Source organism: Leucopleurus acutus (genome assembly GCF_964270905.1).
Source record: "Leucopleurus acutus genome assembly, chromosome: 13".
In the NCBI taxonomy this organism is placed as follows: Eukaryota; Metazoa; Chordata; class Mammalia; order Artiodactyla; family Delphinidae; genus Leucopleurus; species Leucopleurus acutus.
Genome location: NC_139155.1, coordinates 55,677,393 through 55,700,157, shown reverse-complemented (window position 1 = coordinate 55,700,157; position 22,765 = coordinate 55,677,393). Strand labels below are relative to the sequence as shown.

The following is a 22,765-nucleotide window of genomic DNA, read 5'->3' as shown; positions in this document are numbered from 1 at the left end:
TTACTTTATGCTAAAATGTTTGGGGCCGGGGTTGGAGGGGGGATGGGATCTGTTATCAGTTTCAAGGTTTGGAACATGAAACTTGGATTGCTATTTCAGAAGAACAACTCCTTTTGGAACACATTACTAAAATTTCAGATAGAGAATAAAGCTTATCATGTAACAGCAAACCTCAAATACACCTAACAAGATACCTCAAGTGCAATTTGAATTCCAGTTAAAAGTTAACCTAATCCACTGGGGTTGGTAGGGTGACGATCTCCCTTTGAAGTTGACGAAAATGCCAGCAGATGTAGCTCAGCCACTACTGCAAAGTCTGATCGTGCTGGTAATGAGGATCAAAATGGACTAAGTGTGCTGTGCCTTACCAAGAAATCTAGTAGCTAAACAAGCCTGTAAGAAGAATAAGCTGGAAAATATTTAGAGTAGATTTGTTGGTACATGAGAGGCACTTCTAGTCTTGATATTTGATATTTTTCAAACAGTATCTATGTTGATTGTATCAGGTCTGGGCTGTAGGTGGAGACAAAGTGAACCAGATCAGACGGGAGGCAAGAGAGAGACCTGCCAAGGTGTGGCAGGTGATCTGGAGGGCAACAAATAACTGGCAGAACAGGCTGCAGGTGTTCTTACCAGAGACCCAGCAGCAGGCAGGAGAACTGAGGTGAGGGGCAGGAGAACCCAGACCCAGGCAGAGTCCCGGGCAGGAACTGAGTTATTGGAAGTTAGGACTTCTCACCAAGAGCAAGGCAGGTTAGAAGAACGGAGCTCCAGAAGGAATAATGAGCTGGGATTGAGTTGACAACCTACTAACCAATCCCAGTTTCTGAAAATTGATAGGTTATAGAACCTGGTAGGGCTGAGAAGGCTCAGTGGCCTTGAGGTGGAGCTTTGAAGGATTCTGAAGCAGGAAGCCAGGCTGACTATTAAAGATTAGCTCAACTGGCTAATTTAGAAAACTTCACTTATATTTGCTCACTATCTGCTCTCTTTCACCCATTAGCAAAGTAGTTTTCAACCTTGACAGTACATTGCATTAGAATCATGCCAGGAACTTTCTGAAAATTCTGACTCCATTCTAGACTACTCCAGACCAATTAAATCGGAGTCTCCAGGACTGAGCCTGGGCATAGGTTCATTTCTGTTTGTTTGTTTAACTCCTTGGGTAATTCAAGTATGAAATTCAAGGTTTGTGAACTGTGCATTAGATTGTGGGCTCCTTCAAAATAGGAACTTTATTTTCTCTCTATATGTCGATAGCCTAGTACCTGGTTTATAGATGAAAAAAATAATGAATGGCTACCATGTTTTGGCGAGAGAGTGTGACTCTGTTTTGCAGCCACAGTGTGTAAACCTAACCCTAATATCTCGTAATGAACGCCCTGGTTATGAAGGGTGAGTTGGGAGAGGTCCAGTGGAGGCCCTGATGTAGCACCAGGACCGCTGGTGGGTCAGCCAGCGGTCCTGTCTTCCACATAGGGGACCTCAGCGTTACACGCAGCCGATTACATTTGTTCACTTCTGTCTGCTTCTGTTCTGTCCTACTCTCCAGTTTTTTTAAACACCACACACACACACACACACACACACACACACACACTCGCGCACACCATGGAGAAGGGCAAAGAATAAAACTTATAAAAGTGTCCTATTAATGCAGATATAAAAGACTAAATTATACGAGAAAATTCTCACATTAGATTATGAAATGTGTGAGATGAATTCCCACTTTTAAATTTTATCTCTTTTTAAAATCATTATTTGCTGGAGTTTTATTATTATGGGCTGGAGTTAATTTCCCAAAAGTTCATTTTAGCCCTGGGCCGTACTTTAACCCATTCACTTACTGGGGGTAGTGGCAAGCCTGGAGGGACTATTAAAATGCCATTCCACGCAATCCAGTATTCCTCTATGTCCTCATTAAGGATTTGTTTAGGGTTGGGGCAGCTGACTAGAGACAACTCTTCTTAATTCCTTTTCAGACCAGAATTATCTCCTTCATTTTCTATAGCCAAATCTCCTCTGCTCTTAACTGAATTCTTCATATTCTTGAAAAGATTCAAAGGTTGTTTTTGAGAAAAATCTAAGTCCTGACAAACTTTGGTCCACTTTCCCAGCTCAACTCTGCAGGAAAGTGAGATGGCCTTTCATCTAGATGAGAATATCCATAGGGATTCCATTACTTTGACAGCAGAACATCAAACTTGCTGCCTGCCTGTTAACTATCGGAACCATTCTGCTCATGTTTCAGTCAAATTTAGTGAATGTGTCTCTTTAGACATTTATGAGTTCAACCATGGATTGACAGCAGCTCAGTGCTTGGCAAAAACTCAGGCCGTGGGACATTCTAAAAAGAAAATTTGAGGGTGTTGTAGCTGCACCCCTTTCACTCTGACGCTGCACCAGGTTAATCTCCACAGGTGTAGCTGTGGACTAGCCTGGGGCCTCTTAGAAATGCTGTCATTACATTGCTCTTGGTGTTCCTAGAGCACTTATAAAAAGAATCATCCATTTCAGTGTCATGTATCTTTTGTAAAATCTCACTAGAATTTTTTGCCCATGATGTATCCAGGATCCCTTCATTTAAGGAACGCCACTATTAATTCCTCTTAGATTTTAATATGTGGAAAAAATGTCCTTTCCAGATTAACATAATTACCTTCTTTATTACACAGAGAGGAATCTATGAATCTATGTATTTTCCAAAAATGACTTCCTCTATATATAAACCCAGAATGCAGGAAGAGTCTACCTTTTTTCCAAGGCAACTTCAATTCCATTTCCCATTATAGGTATTATTATAAAATACTTGGTCTACTAAGTCACTCTCCAAAAACACTTTTATTCAAAGAACTATGTTAACCAATTAATTAAAGCTGAACAGTAACAGAAGGCTTTGAATTTCAAAAGCCATGTTGAAAGAATATGAGAGCATTAGCATTGTAATTCATGTGACAAAGAGGGAACAAGATAACTTGTTGCCATAATCATTTTAAGACAATAACCTTGTTTTATATTTATACAGTTGAAACTGTGTTCTTTCTTTGTAATAGTAAGTTATTTTGACTAAACATTATTTTCTAAAGAGAATTTTTGTGGAGTGTAAGAAATATGCCTAGAAAACTAGTATTTCAATTATTTTCAGTAAATTTTACTTTTCAAAATCTTGTGATTATGATCACTTTCAGAGTGACACTTTCAGCCAGTTGACAGCATCACTGTTTGTCAGGAAAGAGATCAAGCTTTAAATTCTGAGCATAAGTAGGAAACCCACTGCGACTAGAATGTTTTCTTTGTTGGTTTTTTTTTTTTATCTTGTCTGTTTATCAAAATATTGGTGTTATGCTTAAGCTTTAATAAGACTAGTTCCAATAAAATAAACATTGCAATGATAAACTGACATTTCTCATTTAAATCTGTTTTTTCAGTCCAGTGCCTGGCATGTGTAAATATGTATGGAAAATATGAAAGACAAAAGCCCTGCCCTTGTAGAATGTAACCCTGTTCTTGATAAAATAAACAACCAGTGCAACTTTTTGAAAACTGAAAATTAATCAAATACTCATCTTAATGAGTATTTGATTTTTAAAACAGAAGTATGGAAGAGAGTTTTAACTTTTTTTCCCTTTATTTAAATAAATCAACAAATAGCACCCATCATAGCCACAATTATGTGAGCATAAATGGAGGAAATGTTCATGCCTCTCTTTTATCCACTACAGGTATTGTCTACCATGTCCTGATTTGATATGATTAATCAAGAAAAGCTGCACAGATGAGCACACTCAGATACTAGTTGACTTTACATCTAATCCCTACTTTTTATTTTGCCCCTCCAGACAATTACTTAATTTCAAATCACAAATTTTGATCTAAGACTTTCAAAAAATACCATGTTGTTTTCTAAAAGTATAAATTATTACATTTTTTTACATTAGAACCCAGCTACAAAGTAATGATGTAAAACTCATAGGTTAAAGTGGAAACACACATATTGCCTGGGACTTAAAAATAACATCTTTTGTTTCATTTCATATGTCACAAAAGATCTCCAAGTACTTTACAAAAATTAATTGCCCAGAATAATTCAGTGAGGCAGCTCTATATCCTCCTCTTAATAGCTGAGGCAATTGAGACAACAACTAAGCAGGGTTTTTCTATTCTCTAAGTTGCATGGGTTTGGGACCAAATCTGGTCATTCAGAAACCTGAAAAAGGTATTGTTTTAAATACCCAGTAGTTCCATTTACCTGAGAATTTACTGCTAGAGCATCAATTATTTAAAATTTCATTCTAAGACTCTTTGATGAAAATTCTCGTAAAATAGATTACACATTTCAGTACCTACCTTTCATACTTCTTGGATGCAATATACTTAATCTCATTTACCTTTTTCTGAATGACTCAGAGCCATAAGTATCCACCTTATTTATTGCCCAGTGTTACAATATAGTGACGTCTTATGGGGTGAGGAGCTGTTTGTCCCTCTACTAAATAATGTCTTTGTGCCTGCTTTTTAGTTTTCTGCTTCCTCTCCTGCTGTCATTTTCCTGATGATAGTAGCTTCTTACTTTCCTCTCTTTTTTGGGTTCAATCTACTGAGAGAAACTGACCAACTAAGCTTGTTAGAATCATCTCAAGCTAAGTAGAGATTCCAAGTGACGGTCTATGGAATTCACCAGTGAGTGTTCAAGAATACTAGTGCATGGACTTTGTCACATCAGCACTGGCTCTTAGAGACTTGTTTTCATTACTTCTTGGTCTTGGGCAAGATTCCAAATGAGTGAAGTGTTACGGTACAAAGGTTATCCATGTAATTGAGAGAAAAGCCAAGCTAATTATATTGTTCACATGCTTTCCGTTTTATGACTCCTTTGTAGAAACGTCAAATCTTTCACTTTAATAAAAATCAAGACTCTTAAGCTAAGCAATATTTTTTTCTGCTGTAAACTTAAGTCATACCTCCAACATAATAAACAGCAGGCATATGGATGATTCACTTCCTTTTTAAAGAGATTACAAATAAACCAATGAATGATTAATATGAACAATCTGTCATGCCTCCAAAATAGATATTATGTAAATAGCAAGAAAGGTTTAGTCAACTTCATTACTTCTCCTTTCCTCTTTATAACAATACAGATATTCAGAAAATTTTCCATTTATACTCTCTGTGATTCAGTTATGCTAACTGTGTATTATAATACCATCTAAACCTCAGCATTCTTAGGTGTCAGTCTTTTCTTAAGTAACTTGTTCGTTATTTGTTATACAGCAATGTTATACATTAATCCTAATGTAAGGATTAGTCATGTGTTACTGGGAATAGAAATAAAACATGGTCTGTGACTTCCAATAAAGTAATACATGGGAGACATTTCACTTAGGAAAAATTAAATCTTTAATTGATCTTTATTTCTGTTTATCTATATAGCCAAATGTGAAAATAACCCTTTATTTTTTAAAAAGTAATTTTTTTAAATCTCCTAGAATTAGTCTTCTCTAAGTTTTCTATGTGTCAAAAATCACTTTTTGGAGGTTTATAGTTGAAACACACACTACTATCAATAAGGACACAAATTAGACCAACTGCCAGGCTTAGGAACCAACATCCTAATGTCACCAATCACTCTTTAGGCACTCGTTTTGTTTTGCCCTTCGCCTGGGAGGAGTCTTGCAATTGTTTTTCTCCTGACAAGTTTTATTGAATGATGCAATCTAGAAGAGAAAATCTTACATACTTGGGAAGTATCTACTGAAAGATTTTTTTTTATACTTTAAAAAAAATAAAACTATACCTTTCTGAAATTAAATATATTTTTCCTAATGTATGGAAACAAACTAAGTGTAGACTGGTAATTGAATGAATGGCAATTTGAGAAGAGCATTTTACCTTTTAAATTGGATTTAGGCAGAGATGTGAACATTTTATATGCTATACACACTCTGAATTGCTATATTGAATGCAGATGTAATTTATTATAACCCTCAAAAAAAATCCCTCAAAACATTCTTATTGTTTTCTTTTAAAATCCAAAAACTAATCTTGAAACATTTGAATCTCTTGAAATTCATTTCCATAAAGTTCAATAACAGTCATTTCTAGGTTTCTATTGTTCTAATCTAGAATGGCATCTTTAGATTAATTTATGATTACCTGATCAGCAGAATTTGTTTCCATGGAGTTTTTTTTCATTCTTAAATGATTTACAAACTTTGAACATGTGAATATAGGCAGTTCTTACTACCTCTACTTTCTCCCCTTCAATTTCCCTTTGGTTTCTTTATCTCTTATCTATCCTTTCTTGATGACTAGTTAGATATGGGTAATATTGAAGCAAAAGTCATGAATTAGGCCCTGATAAGGACCATTCAACTTTCCTTTCTCCCAAGGCTGCCTTGTCCTTCTTATTATGGTCAACATAATCCAGTAACTGTCCCAGGGGTCACATCAACCAATTTTCTTCAGCCCTGAACAAACAGTACTGTCCATGGTGTTAGCACTACCTAAGAAACATGGTACATTCATTTAATTCTGTCACAACACAAAAGTTGAATTGTAGCAGGATTGTCAGTTGCAGCGAGCAGTTGGGGCTTTTTGCTTGCACAGGCTCAAGGCCCTGCTTTAAGGCTACAGTAAGGGATCCCAAGGTAAGGAATTCTTACGTGATTGACTTCTACCAGGAACTATCAGTGCCTTGTTTTTGATCTTCTAGGAACCAAAGAAGTTGTTGTAAATGTGGATGATGATGGAGTCATTTCCTTGAACTTCGAATGTGATCAGATGGCTCCAAATTCTGAGTTCACCTGGTCCAGAGATTATGTCCCCACAGAGGAGTCTCCAAGATTAGAGGTTGAAAGCAAAGGCAACAAGTACGCACCGTTTCAATCCTAACTATGGGTCTCCTTTTCATGAAAGGAGGATGAAGTACGCTTTCCATTTCAAATAAGAGAATGAAATCACAAATATTTTATAACTGGAAATGTAAAAAGTGAAAACCAGTATAAACCTTAAAAAATAACAATCCTTATAAAATACTTTTCACATTAGTCCATTTAAAGTATTTTCTCATATGTGTCTCACTGTCAACTGAAAAAAAAAGCGCAATGTGAGAGTTATGACCTAAGTTTTATTTGGGGCAAAATGAGGACAATAGCCCAGGAGACAGCATCTCAGACAGCTCTGAGGAACTGCTCCGAAAAGGTAAGGAGGAAAGTCAGTATAGAAGTGATTTTGGTGAAGGGGGAAACGTGCAATCAAAGCACACATTTCGGCAGAAGCTTGCTGCTAGTCACAAGGAGCCGATGTCTCCATCAATGATTTTAGTGCTTTTCTAGATATGAGAAGATACAAGAAACTGGGCTCATAAAATCTTCTCCTGAAAAATACCTAACTAGAAGGCCTGTTCTGCCAGTTTTTCCAGAGCACAGAGCGCCTCATTCCTGATCTCCACCCTGAACTCCTTTCAGGGTGTGTTGAAGGTCAGCGACTGCAGTGGCTCATGACTTCATCCTTGTAGAAGCAGATGGCGAGCAGCAGTTTTTAGTTGGCATCGTTTATGATGTAAGAAAAGCTTTAACTGGCACAAAAGTGAACTTCAAAGATGATTCTCATTATTCTACAGAATTTTGAAATCTTAAGTAATGGTGAGGATGCTTATGGGGAGGGGTTAAGGAAGAACTTGCTGATTCAAGTTATGGTAAATTCAATGGATTGGGTATAATCTGTTCTGCTTTTTCACCACCACTTGTGAGTGACACAATACTTACTGTACTGGAAAGAACTCTGTATGGGAAGCACAGGAGAGATGAGCTCTAGTCCCGGCTCTACCTGGAGCCGGCTGTGTGACCTGGGGCAGCTTTTAATTACATGGACCTTGGATTTCTTTTTCTGTAAAATAGAAGACAGTGAAGGAGATTAATTTTATGATCTGTTACTTCCTTTCAGCCTCAAGATTTCTTTTTATTTCACCTTACTTGTCAAGCTTCATATCTTTATAGTGCCAACCAGATTGGATTATATTTAGTAAAGCAAAATATTCCTAAGTATTATTTCTATTACAAAAGCCCAATATAACTCAAAAATAAAAGAAAGAAATAGTAATTTTGTTGGAAAACAGCAAGGAAATACTGAATATGTTAATAATTAAAAAACGTTCTGCTGTAACTATGCTGTAAGGTCCTTGAAGTGAAACATAATTTTGGTCAAAGGAAAGACAATCAAACTATAAATTTTTTTTCCTTGATTAACCTATAAATGTTTGGGTGATCTTAGACCCTGACCAGCAATGTGACTCACCAAAGTTAGAAAACAAAGAGAACTAGACCACTGACCCATTCATTCATTCATTCCACAAGTATTTATTAGGCCCATATTATGTGCTAGACAAGGTATGGAGGCCGGAGGACACAACAGTGAACAAAACAGATCTCGTCCCAAAAGGCATTCAGTGGAGGTATATAGTTAATGAACTAGGCAATACTGATGCCATGTGATAACCACCAAAACAGGAAGTGCAGGGTTGACATAAGAGAGGCATTGGGAGGTTCTGCCCTGTGAAGAAGAAAAATTTCAGGCTGCCCAGCAAGGGTTGATCAGCTAAAAATATCTTTATTTGGGATGTGCATCGATACGCATCATAGCTTGGGGATGGGAGATTTGTACCAGCTCCCCCTCCCGTTACCATCAGCCCATAGGAGGAGGTCAGGAAAGTCTTCCCAGAAGCAGCAAGAATGAGTGGGCTTTAGGTCAGCAAGGGGGACAGAACAAGTGCTCCACGTGAAGGGAGCGGACGTGCAAATGCCTAGAGACCGGCAGGGTGCAGGCCCTCAGACCCCACACGGCCTCTCTTCTTATAAAATTATTCTGTTCTGAAGGACGAAAATGACCTTCAAAGACCTCGGGATGGAAGACTTGGGCATCTACTCCTGCGATGTAACAGACACTGATGGAATAGCGTCAAGCTACTTGATAGATGAGGAAGGTAAGTGAAAAATCAGTTCATTCACGAGTCTGCTTTGATTTCTCAGTGATTCCCAAGGATCAAGTGACTTTTGTTTTAGTAGTTCAAGCTCTAATTGTTCTCTTTTTCTCCCTACAGAATTGAAACGTTTACTTGCTCTCAGCCAAGAACACAAGTTCCCAAGTAAGTGTCCACAATACATTCACAGAGTTTAGCCATCCCGCTACACACTTCTGACAGGATCGAGAGAAGAGGCTCTTGAGAACATATAATGGAGCATATATCGGTAGCTGCAGATGCACTTTCCGAAGGGCTGCCTTTATCTTTGTCATTGTTCTCCAGAGATACAAAGAACACTAACATAGAAGATACATCCCATGCTCTGTTACATAGAACACTATCGGGTTACATAGGTGTAACAGCTGACCAATTACATTCTTAACCTTTTGCCTACATATTTTGGAACTTTATACACACACACACACACACACACACATCTCCTGGATACATTAATTTGTATGTCTTTTAGGCGAACTGATCTCTTCCTAAGCAATTTAATGTTAACATTTAATAGAAGAACCATACCTCTAAATAAAGACAGTACCTAACATTTTAAACTCCTGGAAAATAAGGTAAAGATGCCTTGATCAGAAAAAGAATCCCTATGAACTATCTAAAAACCCTTCAATGAGGTACCTTCTACATAAAAGATTAAATTCCAGAGTTGTCACCTAAGAGAAGAGAAAGAAGTCTGAAACGATACTCAGAAAGTTCCACTGGCCTGATAGGATCTCTTGCCCATTGGTACCCACTGGCCAAAGCAGTGAAGCATCCAGAAAGTTACACCTTAGAGTTTGAAAAAACAAAGAGTGATAGCATCACTCATTCTTTTAAATCAGGAATTTTTTTCATTCCTTAATCCCTAAAATATAGCTTCTTCACTAATACAGGAGTTTCAGGAACCCAGGGAACTATGACCCCAAACTATAGGCAAAACGTTGTGTGTTTGTAGATGTGCATTTTTCTAGGGCGAAGGTCTACAGCTTTCCTGAAATTCTCAGCAGAGCTGTGATTAAAAAATAAACACTGCTTAAAACTAGTGGTCTGACCTCTCTCACATTCCCAAGGAATGCATGTTTGATGGTGAGGCTGGGTGTTGGTGACTATTGGCCTCAGCTGGAATGTTCTCAAAACCAACTTTATTCAACAAAGCACAGTGGGGGTGCCTGTGGAGTGTGAATGCAGAAAGCAGGCTTTCTGAATTCTAGGGGAGAAATGTTTCTCGTCTGTAAGCTTATTCAGCATCAAACTGGAAAAGTTACACCAAGAATAGTATCTTAAAAGTTATTCTTTTTAAAATTGTATGGAAGGCAGAGGTTTGGCCTGGACTGTCCTTCTTCTGTACTCTGTGAACCTGAGCACCTCATCCCAATTTCCCCATTGCCTGGTTTCTTTTCCAGGAACGGCTGTTGTAATTGTTCACAGCACCCACGACATAGAGGGGCTGTGAGAGACAATCAACAGGGCGTTGGTTAATCCTGAACTCTTCAGGGAAAATATAAATGTTAATTGAAACAGAAGAGTGACCTAGAAAAACCCACTTGCAGAAGAGCTGTCTGCCAGTCACACTGATGTCCTCCCTTCCTGTTCCCGGGGCCATGAAGAGGGGAGTGGAGGAGAGGGTCACCGTGCCGAGCACAGCTGGACCCTGTGAATGCTCGCACTGTCTACAACGTGAAACAGAAACAGCAGCACCTACTAATCTAATCTAGTCAGACAGTAAACACTGACAAAGTGTCTAGGCAACAGCTGGTCCAAACACATTTACATTTAGCTTAGAGGATGGAGATGAGAGAAGTTGGGGTGTTACTGTTGAATTGGAGGTGCCCAGCCTCCCTGAAGTTCAATGATCATATGGACTTGCCAGTAGTAATTGCCCGCTGTCACTGTCATTTATGCTGAGATATTTCATTCTGCATGAGCATAATCACTTTAGTTGTTGGTTCTAGGAGAAGGGGTAGCAGCAAACTCAGGTGCCCTACTATTAGAGATCAGGTGTGGCATTTGGGTCAGCACAGAGAGAACCCAAAAATGTGTTGAAAACTCTGATGCGCAGGTATGACTCTCCCAACGGGAGGTAGCTCCCGTGAACCCGTTGAAGCAATGTTTAAAGTATCACAGCTCCAGTACTTTTCTCTCCCCAACCACTGTTGGATCAGCCAGGTCACTGTGTGAATATTTTCAGAGATCTGATGATAGGGTCAAAGCAGCATATCCAATTTCTCAATTTATACCCACTTCCTTTTAGCATATGTGGACACATAAGCCATTTTCTTGAGATTTTGTAAGGTCTTAACTGGTCTCGTCTCTTACAGAGTATAATAAAGAGTGTGCTGTTCCTTCATCCCTTGGCACAGTAAATTCTCCTGTTTTCAAAAATATTTTGAAAACCACTAAACATATGCCTTAAACCTACAAATACCAGATATTTTGCTGGAGCAAATTAACTGCCAGAGAAAAGAGCCTAAGGAAATTTAGGGCTGAGCAGAAGGAAAAAATAAAAATATCTAAAGCTAAAAATAGAAAATAACCTAGTCTGTGTTGCCAGTAGTGATACTAAATTGCAGTGTAGAGAGGCAGTTTATTTGAATATATATGTCTGTGTGTGTGTGTGTGTGTGTATATATATATATCTAAAATTCAAGGTATATGGGGGGGATGGTGGGAGATATACTTCAGTATCAACAACATCCTGCAGGCCTCTCGCCTTTTGAGATGGACCACATTCTGTCTACGGAATGTGTATCTCTCTAAATAAATACACTTCTCACCTAAAAAAAAACAGAAACAAAAACATCCTGCATAATATATCTTTTTATTTGTAGACATTGGTTATTATCGCACTTGTATATATTATACTCTATGAGTACAGACACACACAAGCACGTATACATAAATTATATCTATCTGGTATGTCCTCTTAGGTGTAAATATAACATACAATTGGTGGTTGTAGGGTGTTGTTTAAACAACTGAAGGAAGAGTCACCAAAATATTAATTTATTATATGCTGTTTATAGGGTGCTTAAACAGAATGTCATCAAACTCCACAATGACCTTAACAGGGTCACTACTATGGTGATTTAATTTGAGAGATGAAGCAAGTGAGGCACAGAGAGGTTAAGTAATTAGACCAGATGTACACAGCTGGTACCTGGGCATAAGCCCAGGTGGTCTGACAGGACATGGGCTGTTTCTGTGTGTGCATCCTGGTGGCCAGTGCTCCCCGGACAATGGCCCCATTACTCAGAGAGGACCGTGAACATTAAGGGATCTGGAGGCTTCCAGGAGAGCGTGGGAGTGTGTCCCCTCCCCACTGCCGCCACGCTGAGCTTCTTAGTAACTGCGTCACTCAGGTATTAGATTCCCTAGAGTGAGATTTCCAGATGTTTCTGGAAGAGATCCTACTCTCTATTCCCCTCAAGACTTAACTTGTAGCAAGCAGGAACATCCTGTAGGGAGAAAACTTAGCCTCTGCTGTCACTGCCCTGGGGTCTGTTGCTGATCTGCTCTTACTAGAAAACCACTAGTGTTCTTCAGAGTGGATGGCCAGGACCATAAGAGCACAGAATAGAGGGAACAACCCTGGTCTCAGCTCTGCTACCCAGATATGTTACTAAGCTTTCCCGAGGCTGAGTTTCATCATCAGTAAAATCAGGGGAGAAAGAGAACTCCTTTCTCGAGCAGCGGTCATTATTCACAGGGGCTCAGTGTATTCTGGTACCATATTCACTTCTGGTGGCCTTGTTAGCAGGTGAGGAGCACAAGGTTTTAGGGGTAGATAACTGTCCTTGATCAAGGTGTGGCCCTTCTCTGTTCACAGGGGACACCCTCAGTAGGTGATGTCTGAGCCTCCTTTCAGCTCTGCATGGAATGACTCTATAACTGAGTTTCACAATGAATATGGAATAGTGCAAAGGAAAGGCATCCCTTGAAGTTTGAAAAGGGTAGTTTTAGGATAAATACAAAAAACATTAATGTACATTTCATACAACTTTATACCAAGCTTATAATTAAAGCTTCTAATTTAAAATGTAGCATAGCTAAAATTTTGAGATATATTTAAGAATAGTTGAGAGAAAGCAAAGGGTGATTTCCCCTAACAGAAGTGAAGGACTACAGAACTTTGAGAAACAAGCATCTTGTTCCACAGAGGATGCCCAGGAGCCACCTCTGATACAGATCTGTTGGCTTGGAGGAGGCTTTGTAGAGAACATTTTCAAGTTACAAGAAATTTAGAAACAGGCTTCGAGAGATGTCAGCCAACTTTTAAAAAATTTCACTCATGTTCAAATGGCTTAAGTGATACAGGTGTAAATCAGAGATATCACACGGTTCCTTACTTTCTATGTGAAGCAAGCCACGCTATATTTTAATATAGCTTCTTGATAATGACTTGCTTATTTGCATCTGAAAAATTTTGCTTGATCTAAGAACTTAAATCAACAGGTATACCATTGGGATGGATAGGGTTTAAATGACAAGCTGGTTCATCTTATATATGTAGTCAAAATTAATTCTTTCTTAAGGTTCTTTTTTTTTTTTTTTTTTTTTTTGCGGTACGTAGACCTCTCACTGTTGTGGCCTCTCCCGTTGCGGAGCACAGGTTCCGGACGCGCAGGCTCAGCGGCCACGGCTCACGGGACCAGCCGCTCTGCGGCATGTGGGATCTTCCCGGACCGGGGCACAAACCCGTGTCCCCTGCATCGGCAGGCGGACTCTCAACCACTGCGCCACCAGGGAAGCCCTTAAGATTCATTTTTAAAAACATTTTTAAAAACCTCCAAAGTGAGTTAAATTGTTGGAAAAAAATCAAATTGAACTCTTTTTCAAAATATTTTGAAGTAATTAAATCTTAGAATATTAGAGCAGGAAAATATCCTGGTCAATTAGGACATTCAGTTCAATTCCATCCATTTACTATGAGTCAAGTGAGACCTAGAGATGCAAAGTGAACTGCCTCACATCACAGTTTGTTAGTAGCTGACCTTGAACTACTGGGGCCAGCTCAAGACTCTTTTCATCATACTTTGTTATTGTCCCTAAATAAAGCTAACCAAAGCCACAGTAGAGAGTCACAGAGGTTAGCTGAAGGACCGTGGGAGGTCAGTTCATCTTCCTCACTTTTATAGTTAAGACATCTATGACAGTCAGGATTAGAACACAGTTCTACCGTCCCTCAAAATCAAACTTTCCCTACAGTGCTCTCACTGAAAGAAGCAAGGTGCTACATCAGCACTTCCATTGTTTTTCCTTTGTTGGAAAAGTCTGTATCAGTACAAATGGTTACCAATATAACTACTACTCTTATTTTTATTTTTCATAGCTGTCCCAGTTAAATCAGAGTTGGCAGTTGAAATTTTGGAGAAAGGCCAGGTCCGGTTTTGGATGCAGGCTGAGAAGCTGTCTGGCAACGCCAAAGTCAACTACATATTTAACGACAAGGAAATTTTTGAAGGGCCGGTAGGTTTTACACTTTTTAGATTTCTAAACATATCATTGTAGAATGTGCTGGGAAACCCCTATTAGAATGCAGATAAGTTGTTAAGAAAACCACTGGACGTGGGGTGAGGGGGTTTAAATCATTTCACATGTGAAAAGTGTGGAAGAAAATATAGATTGATTATATCATATTATCCAAAACTAGGATACTTTTGAGAATGAAAGAAGATGCTAGTAATAATTTTTCCAGGATAACAGTCATCAAACAAAACTGTCTCAGGCAAATCAGGAAGTTGGTCACCTATGAAAAAAACTGAAGGCAGAGGGGCCAGAACCCTTGCCTGAACACAGATACTCACACCAGAGACTCCAGTGGCGTCTTGGTTCTTCATATGGAAGAATTGTTCTAATGGCTCAGAAAAAAGTGTAAAAAAAAATCTTATTGCTTTTCTGATTAAAAATACAATTCATCCTTATTGTAAAAACTTTAAAGACTCAGAAGAGACAAACCACAAATTCTTACAACTTTTTGATATACATATTAATATATACTTTTGGTCTTTTTCTATACTTCTATGTGTGTATGTCAGTTTGTGTATTATTTACATAGGTGATTATGTATATCATATTTACTATTTCTTTGCTTTTAATGTAAACATAGTTTCTATAGTTAGAGTTACAACATGTGCACTTTATCTGTCTTCCCCAGACATCAGTAGAGCCAGCATCAGGCTTGTGCCTGGTGGTACTGAAGAACTTGGGTTTAGGGGCCCTGTCTCATACCTGTCTTCTCATGGGTGTAAATGGGAGACTAAAAAGATGGGGGAGAGGTGTGGTTTGTGGCCATGATTAACAACCTGTTCCCCTTTCATCAAAATGTGTTTTTAAAAAATATTTGAGGATTCATTAGTTAGAGGGAGAATGAGTAACATGAATAGCAGAAGAATACGCAGTATATTACTTTTCAACTCATGTAGTAACTGTGTGAGAGCAGGAACAAGTCACACATGGGTCCACTGTGGCCCATCTCCCTGTTTTCAAAATGTTCTCATCCACAGTGATGATCACCATCTGGCCAGTGGAGAGGAAGGAAGAGCCTTGCTGGCATCACTGCCACCACAGCCATTGAGGGAACACTTGTGCCCAAGTGTGTAGAGGCACTCCCCTTCATGTGTTCACACACGCATGTGGCGCATGCACACACACACACACATACACACACACACAGAACTTGAAGAGCAGTTTATTGTCATTGCAATTGGTTCTAATCATACTATTTCACTGGGTGGAAATTACCGTCTTAGGTCAGGTTCCCTAGGAGAGTCTGAAATAGAGTTTCTCCTTCAAGTGGTTTATGGGGTTACTCTCAGGGGTAGGAATGAGGGACACAAGCCAAGGTATGGGGCAAGCTAATCCAAAACGGGGTCTCTGTTGAAGACTGGCTCCCTGCAGGGGAAACTCCAGGGCATGAATTGTACCACAGAGTTGATCCCAGACCTGAGCCTTCATTCTGTGGCATTTTATAGGAAAACTTCATTGTTCAGATCTGTTATGGAACTTGAGCTTGGAAGCCCAAGGACTAAGACTTATCTTTACATTGAAAAAAATGTTGCTTGAGGAAGATGATAAAATAAGCACAGTCTAGCAGGGCAATTTCTGTTCATTAAGAGCAAATGGGCTTCCAGTGCTTTAGAAGCATTTTTATCCGTGTATTAATTCAGCAGATGTTTATTAATTGGCTGCTATATGCAGCCATGCTTGTGCTACATGCTTGTGCTACATTGGCTGCTATATGCAGCCATGCTTGTGCTACATGCCAGGGGTATAGCAATGATTGAGACAAACACTTCTCTCATGTTGCTTATAGTTGTTGCATTATTCTGTTAATTGAAAATAATGTAATCTGGAAAGAAAAATGAGAATCTAAAATCAACTTTTTGATAACATTTTGTGATTTGGGGTAACAAAAGTTTATGTTTAAAGAACTAAACGTCAGACTTTTAGTAATCAGTTCTGGTCAACATCATATATTCCACATAATATTTTCCTTTTTCTGTGTACAAGATTTTGAAACTTTGCTCACTTAAAATAATGTTAACAAGAAACTATTAAATTATGATACTTTGGAGTTTGTGTGTTTATTTTATATGGCTTATTGTCATCCTATCTATCTCACTTATTTCTCTCTTTTACTTGTCACATTGAAGAAATATAAGATGCATATTGACCGAAACACTGGTATAATTGAGATGTTTATGGAAAAGCTGCAGGATGAGGATGAGGGCACATATACTTTCCAGGTTCAAGATGGAAGAGCAACTGGCCATTCTACTCTTGTTCTCATTGGAGATGGTAAGTGTTCTGTGAAACATTATCTGGAAGATTTTGCTACTCCCTTCAATGCAAATACGCCATCGCACGAAAGTGACCATGTGGGAGGAAGTAAAAATTATTTCTTGATTAGATTCCAATGTTCAAAGTGCAATTTGCAATTAATACTTTCCATAGTATTTCATTTCATAAAATTGAAAGTTGATTTAAAAGGACACCAAAGTTATCACTGGCCCACAGGCAATACCGCACTTAAATTATCTCATATATAAACAAGTATTTATTACTAAAATTCTCCAGTGAAGGATATTGCAATACAACCAAGACAGTATTATGTCTCAGAAACAAAACTACGATACTATCTTATAATGTGTACCTACTTTAAATTACTTAAATGAAGAAGATAAACATGCAAGAGTAGAGGATGCCAAATCTAATGGAGGATTATCCATTAGAACTAGGTTGTATGACAGCTGTCATAAGCCGGTGTGGAAATCACCAAGATTTAAAATGTGATATTTGGTAAAGCAATGGAAAGGCTGGCCAGGTCTCTACATTTGCAATCGCCAAAGCTGTTTCACTATTTCCTGACTTCATGACCTTGAACAAGTTTCTTAACCTTTCTAAGCCTTTTTCTTCATCTATGAATACTGAAAACAAATAGGGTGGTCATGGTGTATGAGTGTTATAACAACGAATATAAATCACTTAACGCAGTGACTGGCATGTACGTGTATACCACTCAACTCAATTTCATATTTCCTCATTTTTCAATTTTCAGTTTATAAAAAGCTCCAGAAAGAAGCTGAATTCCAGCGTCAAGAATTTATCAGGAAACAAGGTAAACATAGGCAGTGAATAAAGAGAAAAGCTTCAATTTCTTGAACAAAATATTCCAAGATTATTTCCGTAACAAATTAAATGAATATTATTGCTTATGTTAATAATGCCCTGGTTAATAAAAATAATTGAAAAAATATTTATTATTAAATATGTATCCGTTTAAAATATTTAAAAACTAAATCTTGAATTTTTAAAATTTCCCTTTAGATGTAAATCACCTTAGAATTTAAGAATGAGCTTGGAATTTTGCATTCATGATTAATATTGCTGATTGCTGATATTATTAAAATTTTATAGGTCCACATTTCGCTGAGTATTTGAGCTGGGAAGTGACTGGTGAATGTAATGTACTATTGAAATGCAAGGTAAGAAGTAGATAAATTTCTAATAATTTGATACAAGGGAAATAAAGATAAAATAGAATGTGAGAAGAAAAGGAAGATCAACTTTTTATCTCCTCTATTTGCACCAAAATGATAAGTGACGTGCCTTTACTGTTCAATGTTACTGTTGGTTGGTAAGAAATATTTAAAATAAAACAACATAAAAATATGGGAAGTCAAGATGATAGTTTTTATTCATTACTCATGCCCTATTTAATAAGGACAGAGTCTCCTTTTTTTTTAAATTAAGACCACTTTTTTTAGAGCAGTTTTATGTTCACAGCAAATTTGAAGGGAAGGTGCAGAGATTTCCCATACACCCCTGTCCCTATATACACATAGCCTCGCTCATTATCAACATTCCCACCAAAGTGGTACATTTGTTACAACTGATGAACCTACATGGACACATCATTACCCAAAATCCATAGCTTACATTAGCGTGCACTCTTGGAGTTGTACATTCCATGAGTTTGGACAAGCGTGTAAAAACATGTACCTGTCCTTATAGTATCATACAGAGCGTTTTCACTGCCCTGAAAAGCCTCTGTGCTCTGCTTGCTCGTCCCTCACTAACCACACCCACCAACTCTTTTTCAGTTATTAATCTCAGGAGAATCTCTCATCATCTTCGTTGCATTCTAAGTGGTAGATCTATTCCAGAATCATTCCAGCCACACTGTGTTTCTGTGGAAGTTTGGCAATTTTTTAAAATCTAAATTGTGTGACTTGCACAACAGTACCTTCGAGTCTTGGGCAGCTCTGCTGCTGCTTCTGAAACCCCTGTGCTCCCTTGAGGGGAGAGGTCTGGTAAAGAGTTTGCAGCTCACAACCAATTATCTTATTAGGCCTTTGAAACATTTAGGAAAAAAAAGTTCCACATCACATTCTAAATTATCATGTACCTGAGTGTATGGTGTGCAGCTCCGTGAGTCATCAAACGTTTTTGGATAAGAACTGCTGGGTGAGGTTGGAGTGTGAAGGCTGTGGTGGTGGACAGTGACCCCAAAGCAGATGCACAGATTTGGCGTTTCGCACGTAGCTGTCATTATAAAAGCCAGAACGCAAATACTCCAGTCTTTGCTAAATCTGACAAATTCAAAGAAACAGCGGTCTACCAGAAATGTATAGGAAAAACCAGTGCTGGATTTTAGCCTCGTAGGAAATGGCAGAGCTTCTTGAAAAACACTTTCTCAGGCAGCAGCTAAAACCCGCAGCGCCTCTCTCTCCTCCTGACTGTCCACAGCTGCATGCCTCTACTTACTTTTTCCTCACACTGCCCTCCCCAGAAACCATCCCTTCCTCAGGGGCCCCCACGTCCGTGCGTCCTTCTTTCTGTGCTTCCTATTGCACTAGGCTTCTGGGAAGTGAGTTCTGCAGCCCTATTTTGAAGGTTTTCCTCAAGAGAATCAGCCCCTTACCCAGATCCTGACCAACCACAGGAGCCTAGAAGTAGGTTCTGAATATTCATTCGTTATGTATTCATGACTTCGAATGGCCTTCTTCTTTCAGCTTCTCTGACACGATCCTTTTTCAAGGCCCAACTCAGTCATCTCCTCTGTAAAGCCTCCCCCTTCTCAGTCTGGGTAAAATGAACCTTCCTCTGTCCTCCCACAGTTCTTTGTTTCATTATTATAGCAATTTATGTACATTTAGCAATTTACATATTGCATTAGAGTTGATGGAGTATGTGCAGCCAAACATTCAGACTCTGAGACTACCATGGGCCCCACTTGGAGCTAGTCTACTCAAAAGAATATGGACAAGAACCCCAGCTTGCCTACAGGGCCATGCTGGGCACTCCTGTCCTGCAGGAGTCCACATCAGGAATCACTCCCTTCACCACCCACAGGTGACAGCTCAGGTGCAAGGAGACAAGCTCCACTTTGGGCAGGTGCAGGAAATGCCATGGCTTTAAAGAAAAAAAATCCCTCGTGCCCCAAGGGGCCAATACCTCTTGTAACAACACCCCAAGCAGAGCTTCCAGGGTCCCCGCAGGGATCATGTCCGAATAACAAGAGTATATTCAGGGAAGCCCAAAGCCACGGAGTCCATTTCTAGTCCCGCCCAGTCCAGTGGTAGCTTTCCCATCTGCGGGGCATGTTTATCATAAGCAATGTTGCCTAGTAACACAGTTACAACCCAGGAACCAGTTTACAGGATTATAAAGAACGTTTGTGTGTTCTGGTTTCACTGCAGTTACCAGTGTTAGTTCTTATGTTGATGTATTAGCTGAGATTTTTTTTTTCTTTTTTGAAACTTACATTTCCTTGTCTTTAATGAGATCAGACATTTTCTTCATGTGTTTGTTCTGTAATTATATTTTCTCTTTGGGAAATCATACATACATTTGTCCAATTATGTAGTGGGGTCTTTGAGATTGTTTTCTTGATTTGTATGAAGTCTTTACTTTTTCATATAATTTTAATTACACAAGAAATACATGAATATACTCTTCTTCATAGAAAGTTCAAGCATTGTAGATAAAGCTTAAAATCCCTTTAATCGTATGAAGTCATTTTGCCCATTTGAAATTTATGATACGATGTGTGGATATTGGATCTAAATGAGTTTCTAAAAATTGCCAAGCAATTAATTTATTAAACCATACTTGATGGCTGCTAACTGAACTCACTGTGTTAATCATTTCACAATATATGCATATATCAAATCATTATGTTGTATACCCTAAACTTATACAATATTATATCAATTATATCTCAATAAAACTGGAAAATTTTTTAATTAAATAATTTTAAACATATTTCCTTTCCACATTTATTTACAAAGCTTCATTTACCTTTTAAAATATATTTAGCCATAGATTGGGGCTTACTCATTCTGATACTTTGATAAAGTCATTTGTTTTTGTGACACAGACTATATTTTAATCTGATGGGATTTATCTTCCTTTGGTTTTCAAATTTTTATTTTTACTTAATTCTGTATGTTAGTATGTATGTTTCTATGTTTTCTTGTCCACCAGGTGATTTTAAAGACAACTTTTTTTCTGCTGGAAATAAAGATGCTATTGATTTAGGTTTATTCTTTTGTATCCATTTTATTTTAAACTCTTTATCAGTTAAAATAGCTTTCAATTGATTCCTCTAGAAATCTATGCTTTTTCTTATATCCAGTGCTACACTGAGAATTATTTAGTTTCATAAGAGTAGCATTCCCTTATTTCGAGAAGTATAACTACAGTTTTTCTTCTAGGTGGCAAATATTAAGAAGGAGACTCATATTGTGTGGTATAAAGATGAAAGGGAGATATCAGTGGATGAAAAGCATGACTTTAAGGACGGTATATGTACCCTCCTTATAACAGAGGTAGGTGACTATAAGTATAAAATGTAATGTATTAGTTCTGTACCCTACATTCTTCTAAAATACAGAGACTAGATTATGTGTTCCTTAGCCCCGGGCAAAGATCCCTGCCCTGATGTCATCCCAAAAGCCAGCTGTAAGGACACAAAGGCTTCTCTCACCTTGTGATAGGCAAGGATTTGTCAGATATCCAAACAATGTTGGCTGGACACCACAATTCTTGCCTCTCTGAGCTAGTTTTTTTCATGGATGGGTGAGTGGCAGGACAGTTAAGTGGATCCTTCTTTGTTTGCTCTTAAGCCTCATGATAACTTGTTCCCTAAAGGCACAGAGACGATCATAGTATTCACTTAAGTATAGATTTTTATCTACTTTTTGTCTAAAAGAGCATGCCTTTCAAATACATGTGCTCATTAGTTTTTAATATGAAGGCAGAGTAAAAGATAAGGACTTTAAGCCTCAAATCAATTGTAGCCTTAGAGGGTGAAAACTCAGGACTGCTGGCTGGTCAGGTTATGATGGATAGTTCACGTGCGAACTGTTCGTTGCTCTCATGGCTGGATGCTTGTTCAGTGTGTTTTGATGGCAGTTCTATAAATCTCAGGGCCTGAAAGAGGCAAACACCATATTCTGAGGCTACAATAAGTTGTAATGTGGTATATCTATTCCCCCCTTAGTTTTCAAAGAAAGATGCTGGGATTTATGAAGTTATCCTGAAAGACGACAGAGGAAAAGATAAGAGCAGATTGAAGCTTGTGGATGAAGGTCAGTCCACCCACTGCTGGGGTCCATTCTGTGTGTTCTGTATACAGGTGACCAGAATTCTGAGTGAGGCTGAGCTGAATGATTGAAGTCATGTTGATCTTTTGCCCACAGATTTTGTTTTAATTGCCCTTCCAGCTGAGCGAACTACTGTTTTATTAAAAAATACTTCACTTTTAGTCTTCCTTGAAATCGGAAGTATAGTTTTGATCCTCAGAGAATTTATAGTCCACAATCCACGAGAGGTCTGTTTTCAATATAAATCATCATTTTTATTTCAACCCTATGAAAAATGTTCCAGGATCAAAAACTACCATGAAAGCATGTCTCAAAAGAGTCCACTCTCTAAAAGGTGGCAAGAAAGATTATATATGAAACTCGAAGCCTCTCAGTTAATAGCAGAGCAAGAAAGCAACTTCCATTTTCCAGAGACTACTGAGGACAATTCTATCATGATAACGAAAACCTACATGGGATGCCCACATTTCCAGTTTTGTTCCTGAACAAGATCTTTAACAACGTTGATAACGAACAGCAGAAGTATGCCTTTGATTTCCCTTCCTACTCCTTGTGGAGGCAGGACTAAATGTGTTTATTGGCTGAGAAATACCAGGGGACCTAGATGGTTATTCATCATGAATTGATGACACAGATA

At 38.4% G+C, this 22,765-nt stretch overlaps 1 protein-coding gene across 1 annotated transcript in view; it reads left to right on the top strand.

The window, feature by feature from the left end:
* Positions 1–22,765, top strand: part of MYOM1 (myomesin 1) — a 161,178-nt gene that overhangs the window by 126,931 nt on the left and 11,482 nt on the right. Inside the window, exons 26-34 of the mRNA XM_082852834.1 lie at positions 6,716–6,872; positions 8,877–8,983; positions 9,101–9,145; positions 14,349–14,485; positions 16,672–16,816; positions 17,577–17,636; positions 17,936–18,003; positions 21,238–21,351; positions 22,026–22,113. Coding sequence (XP_082708960.1) covers positions 6,716–6,872; positions 8,877–8,983; positions 9,101–9,145; positions 14,349–14,485; positions 16,672–16,816; positions 17,577–17,636; positions 17,936–18,003; positions 21,238–21,351; positions 22,026–22,113 — 921 coding nt within the window. The remainder of the gene's footprint in view (positions 1–6,715; positions 6,873–8,876; positions 8,984–9,100; positions 9,146–14,348; positions 14,486–16,671; positions 16,817–17,576; positions 17,637–17,935; positions 18,004–21,237; positions 21,352–22,025; positions 22,114–22,765) is intronic.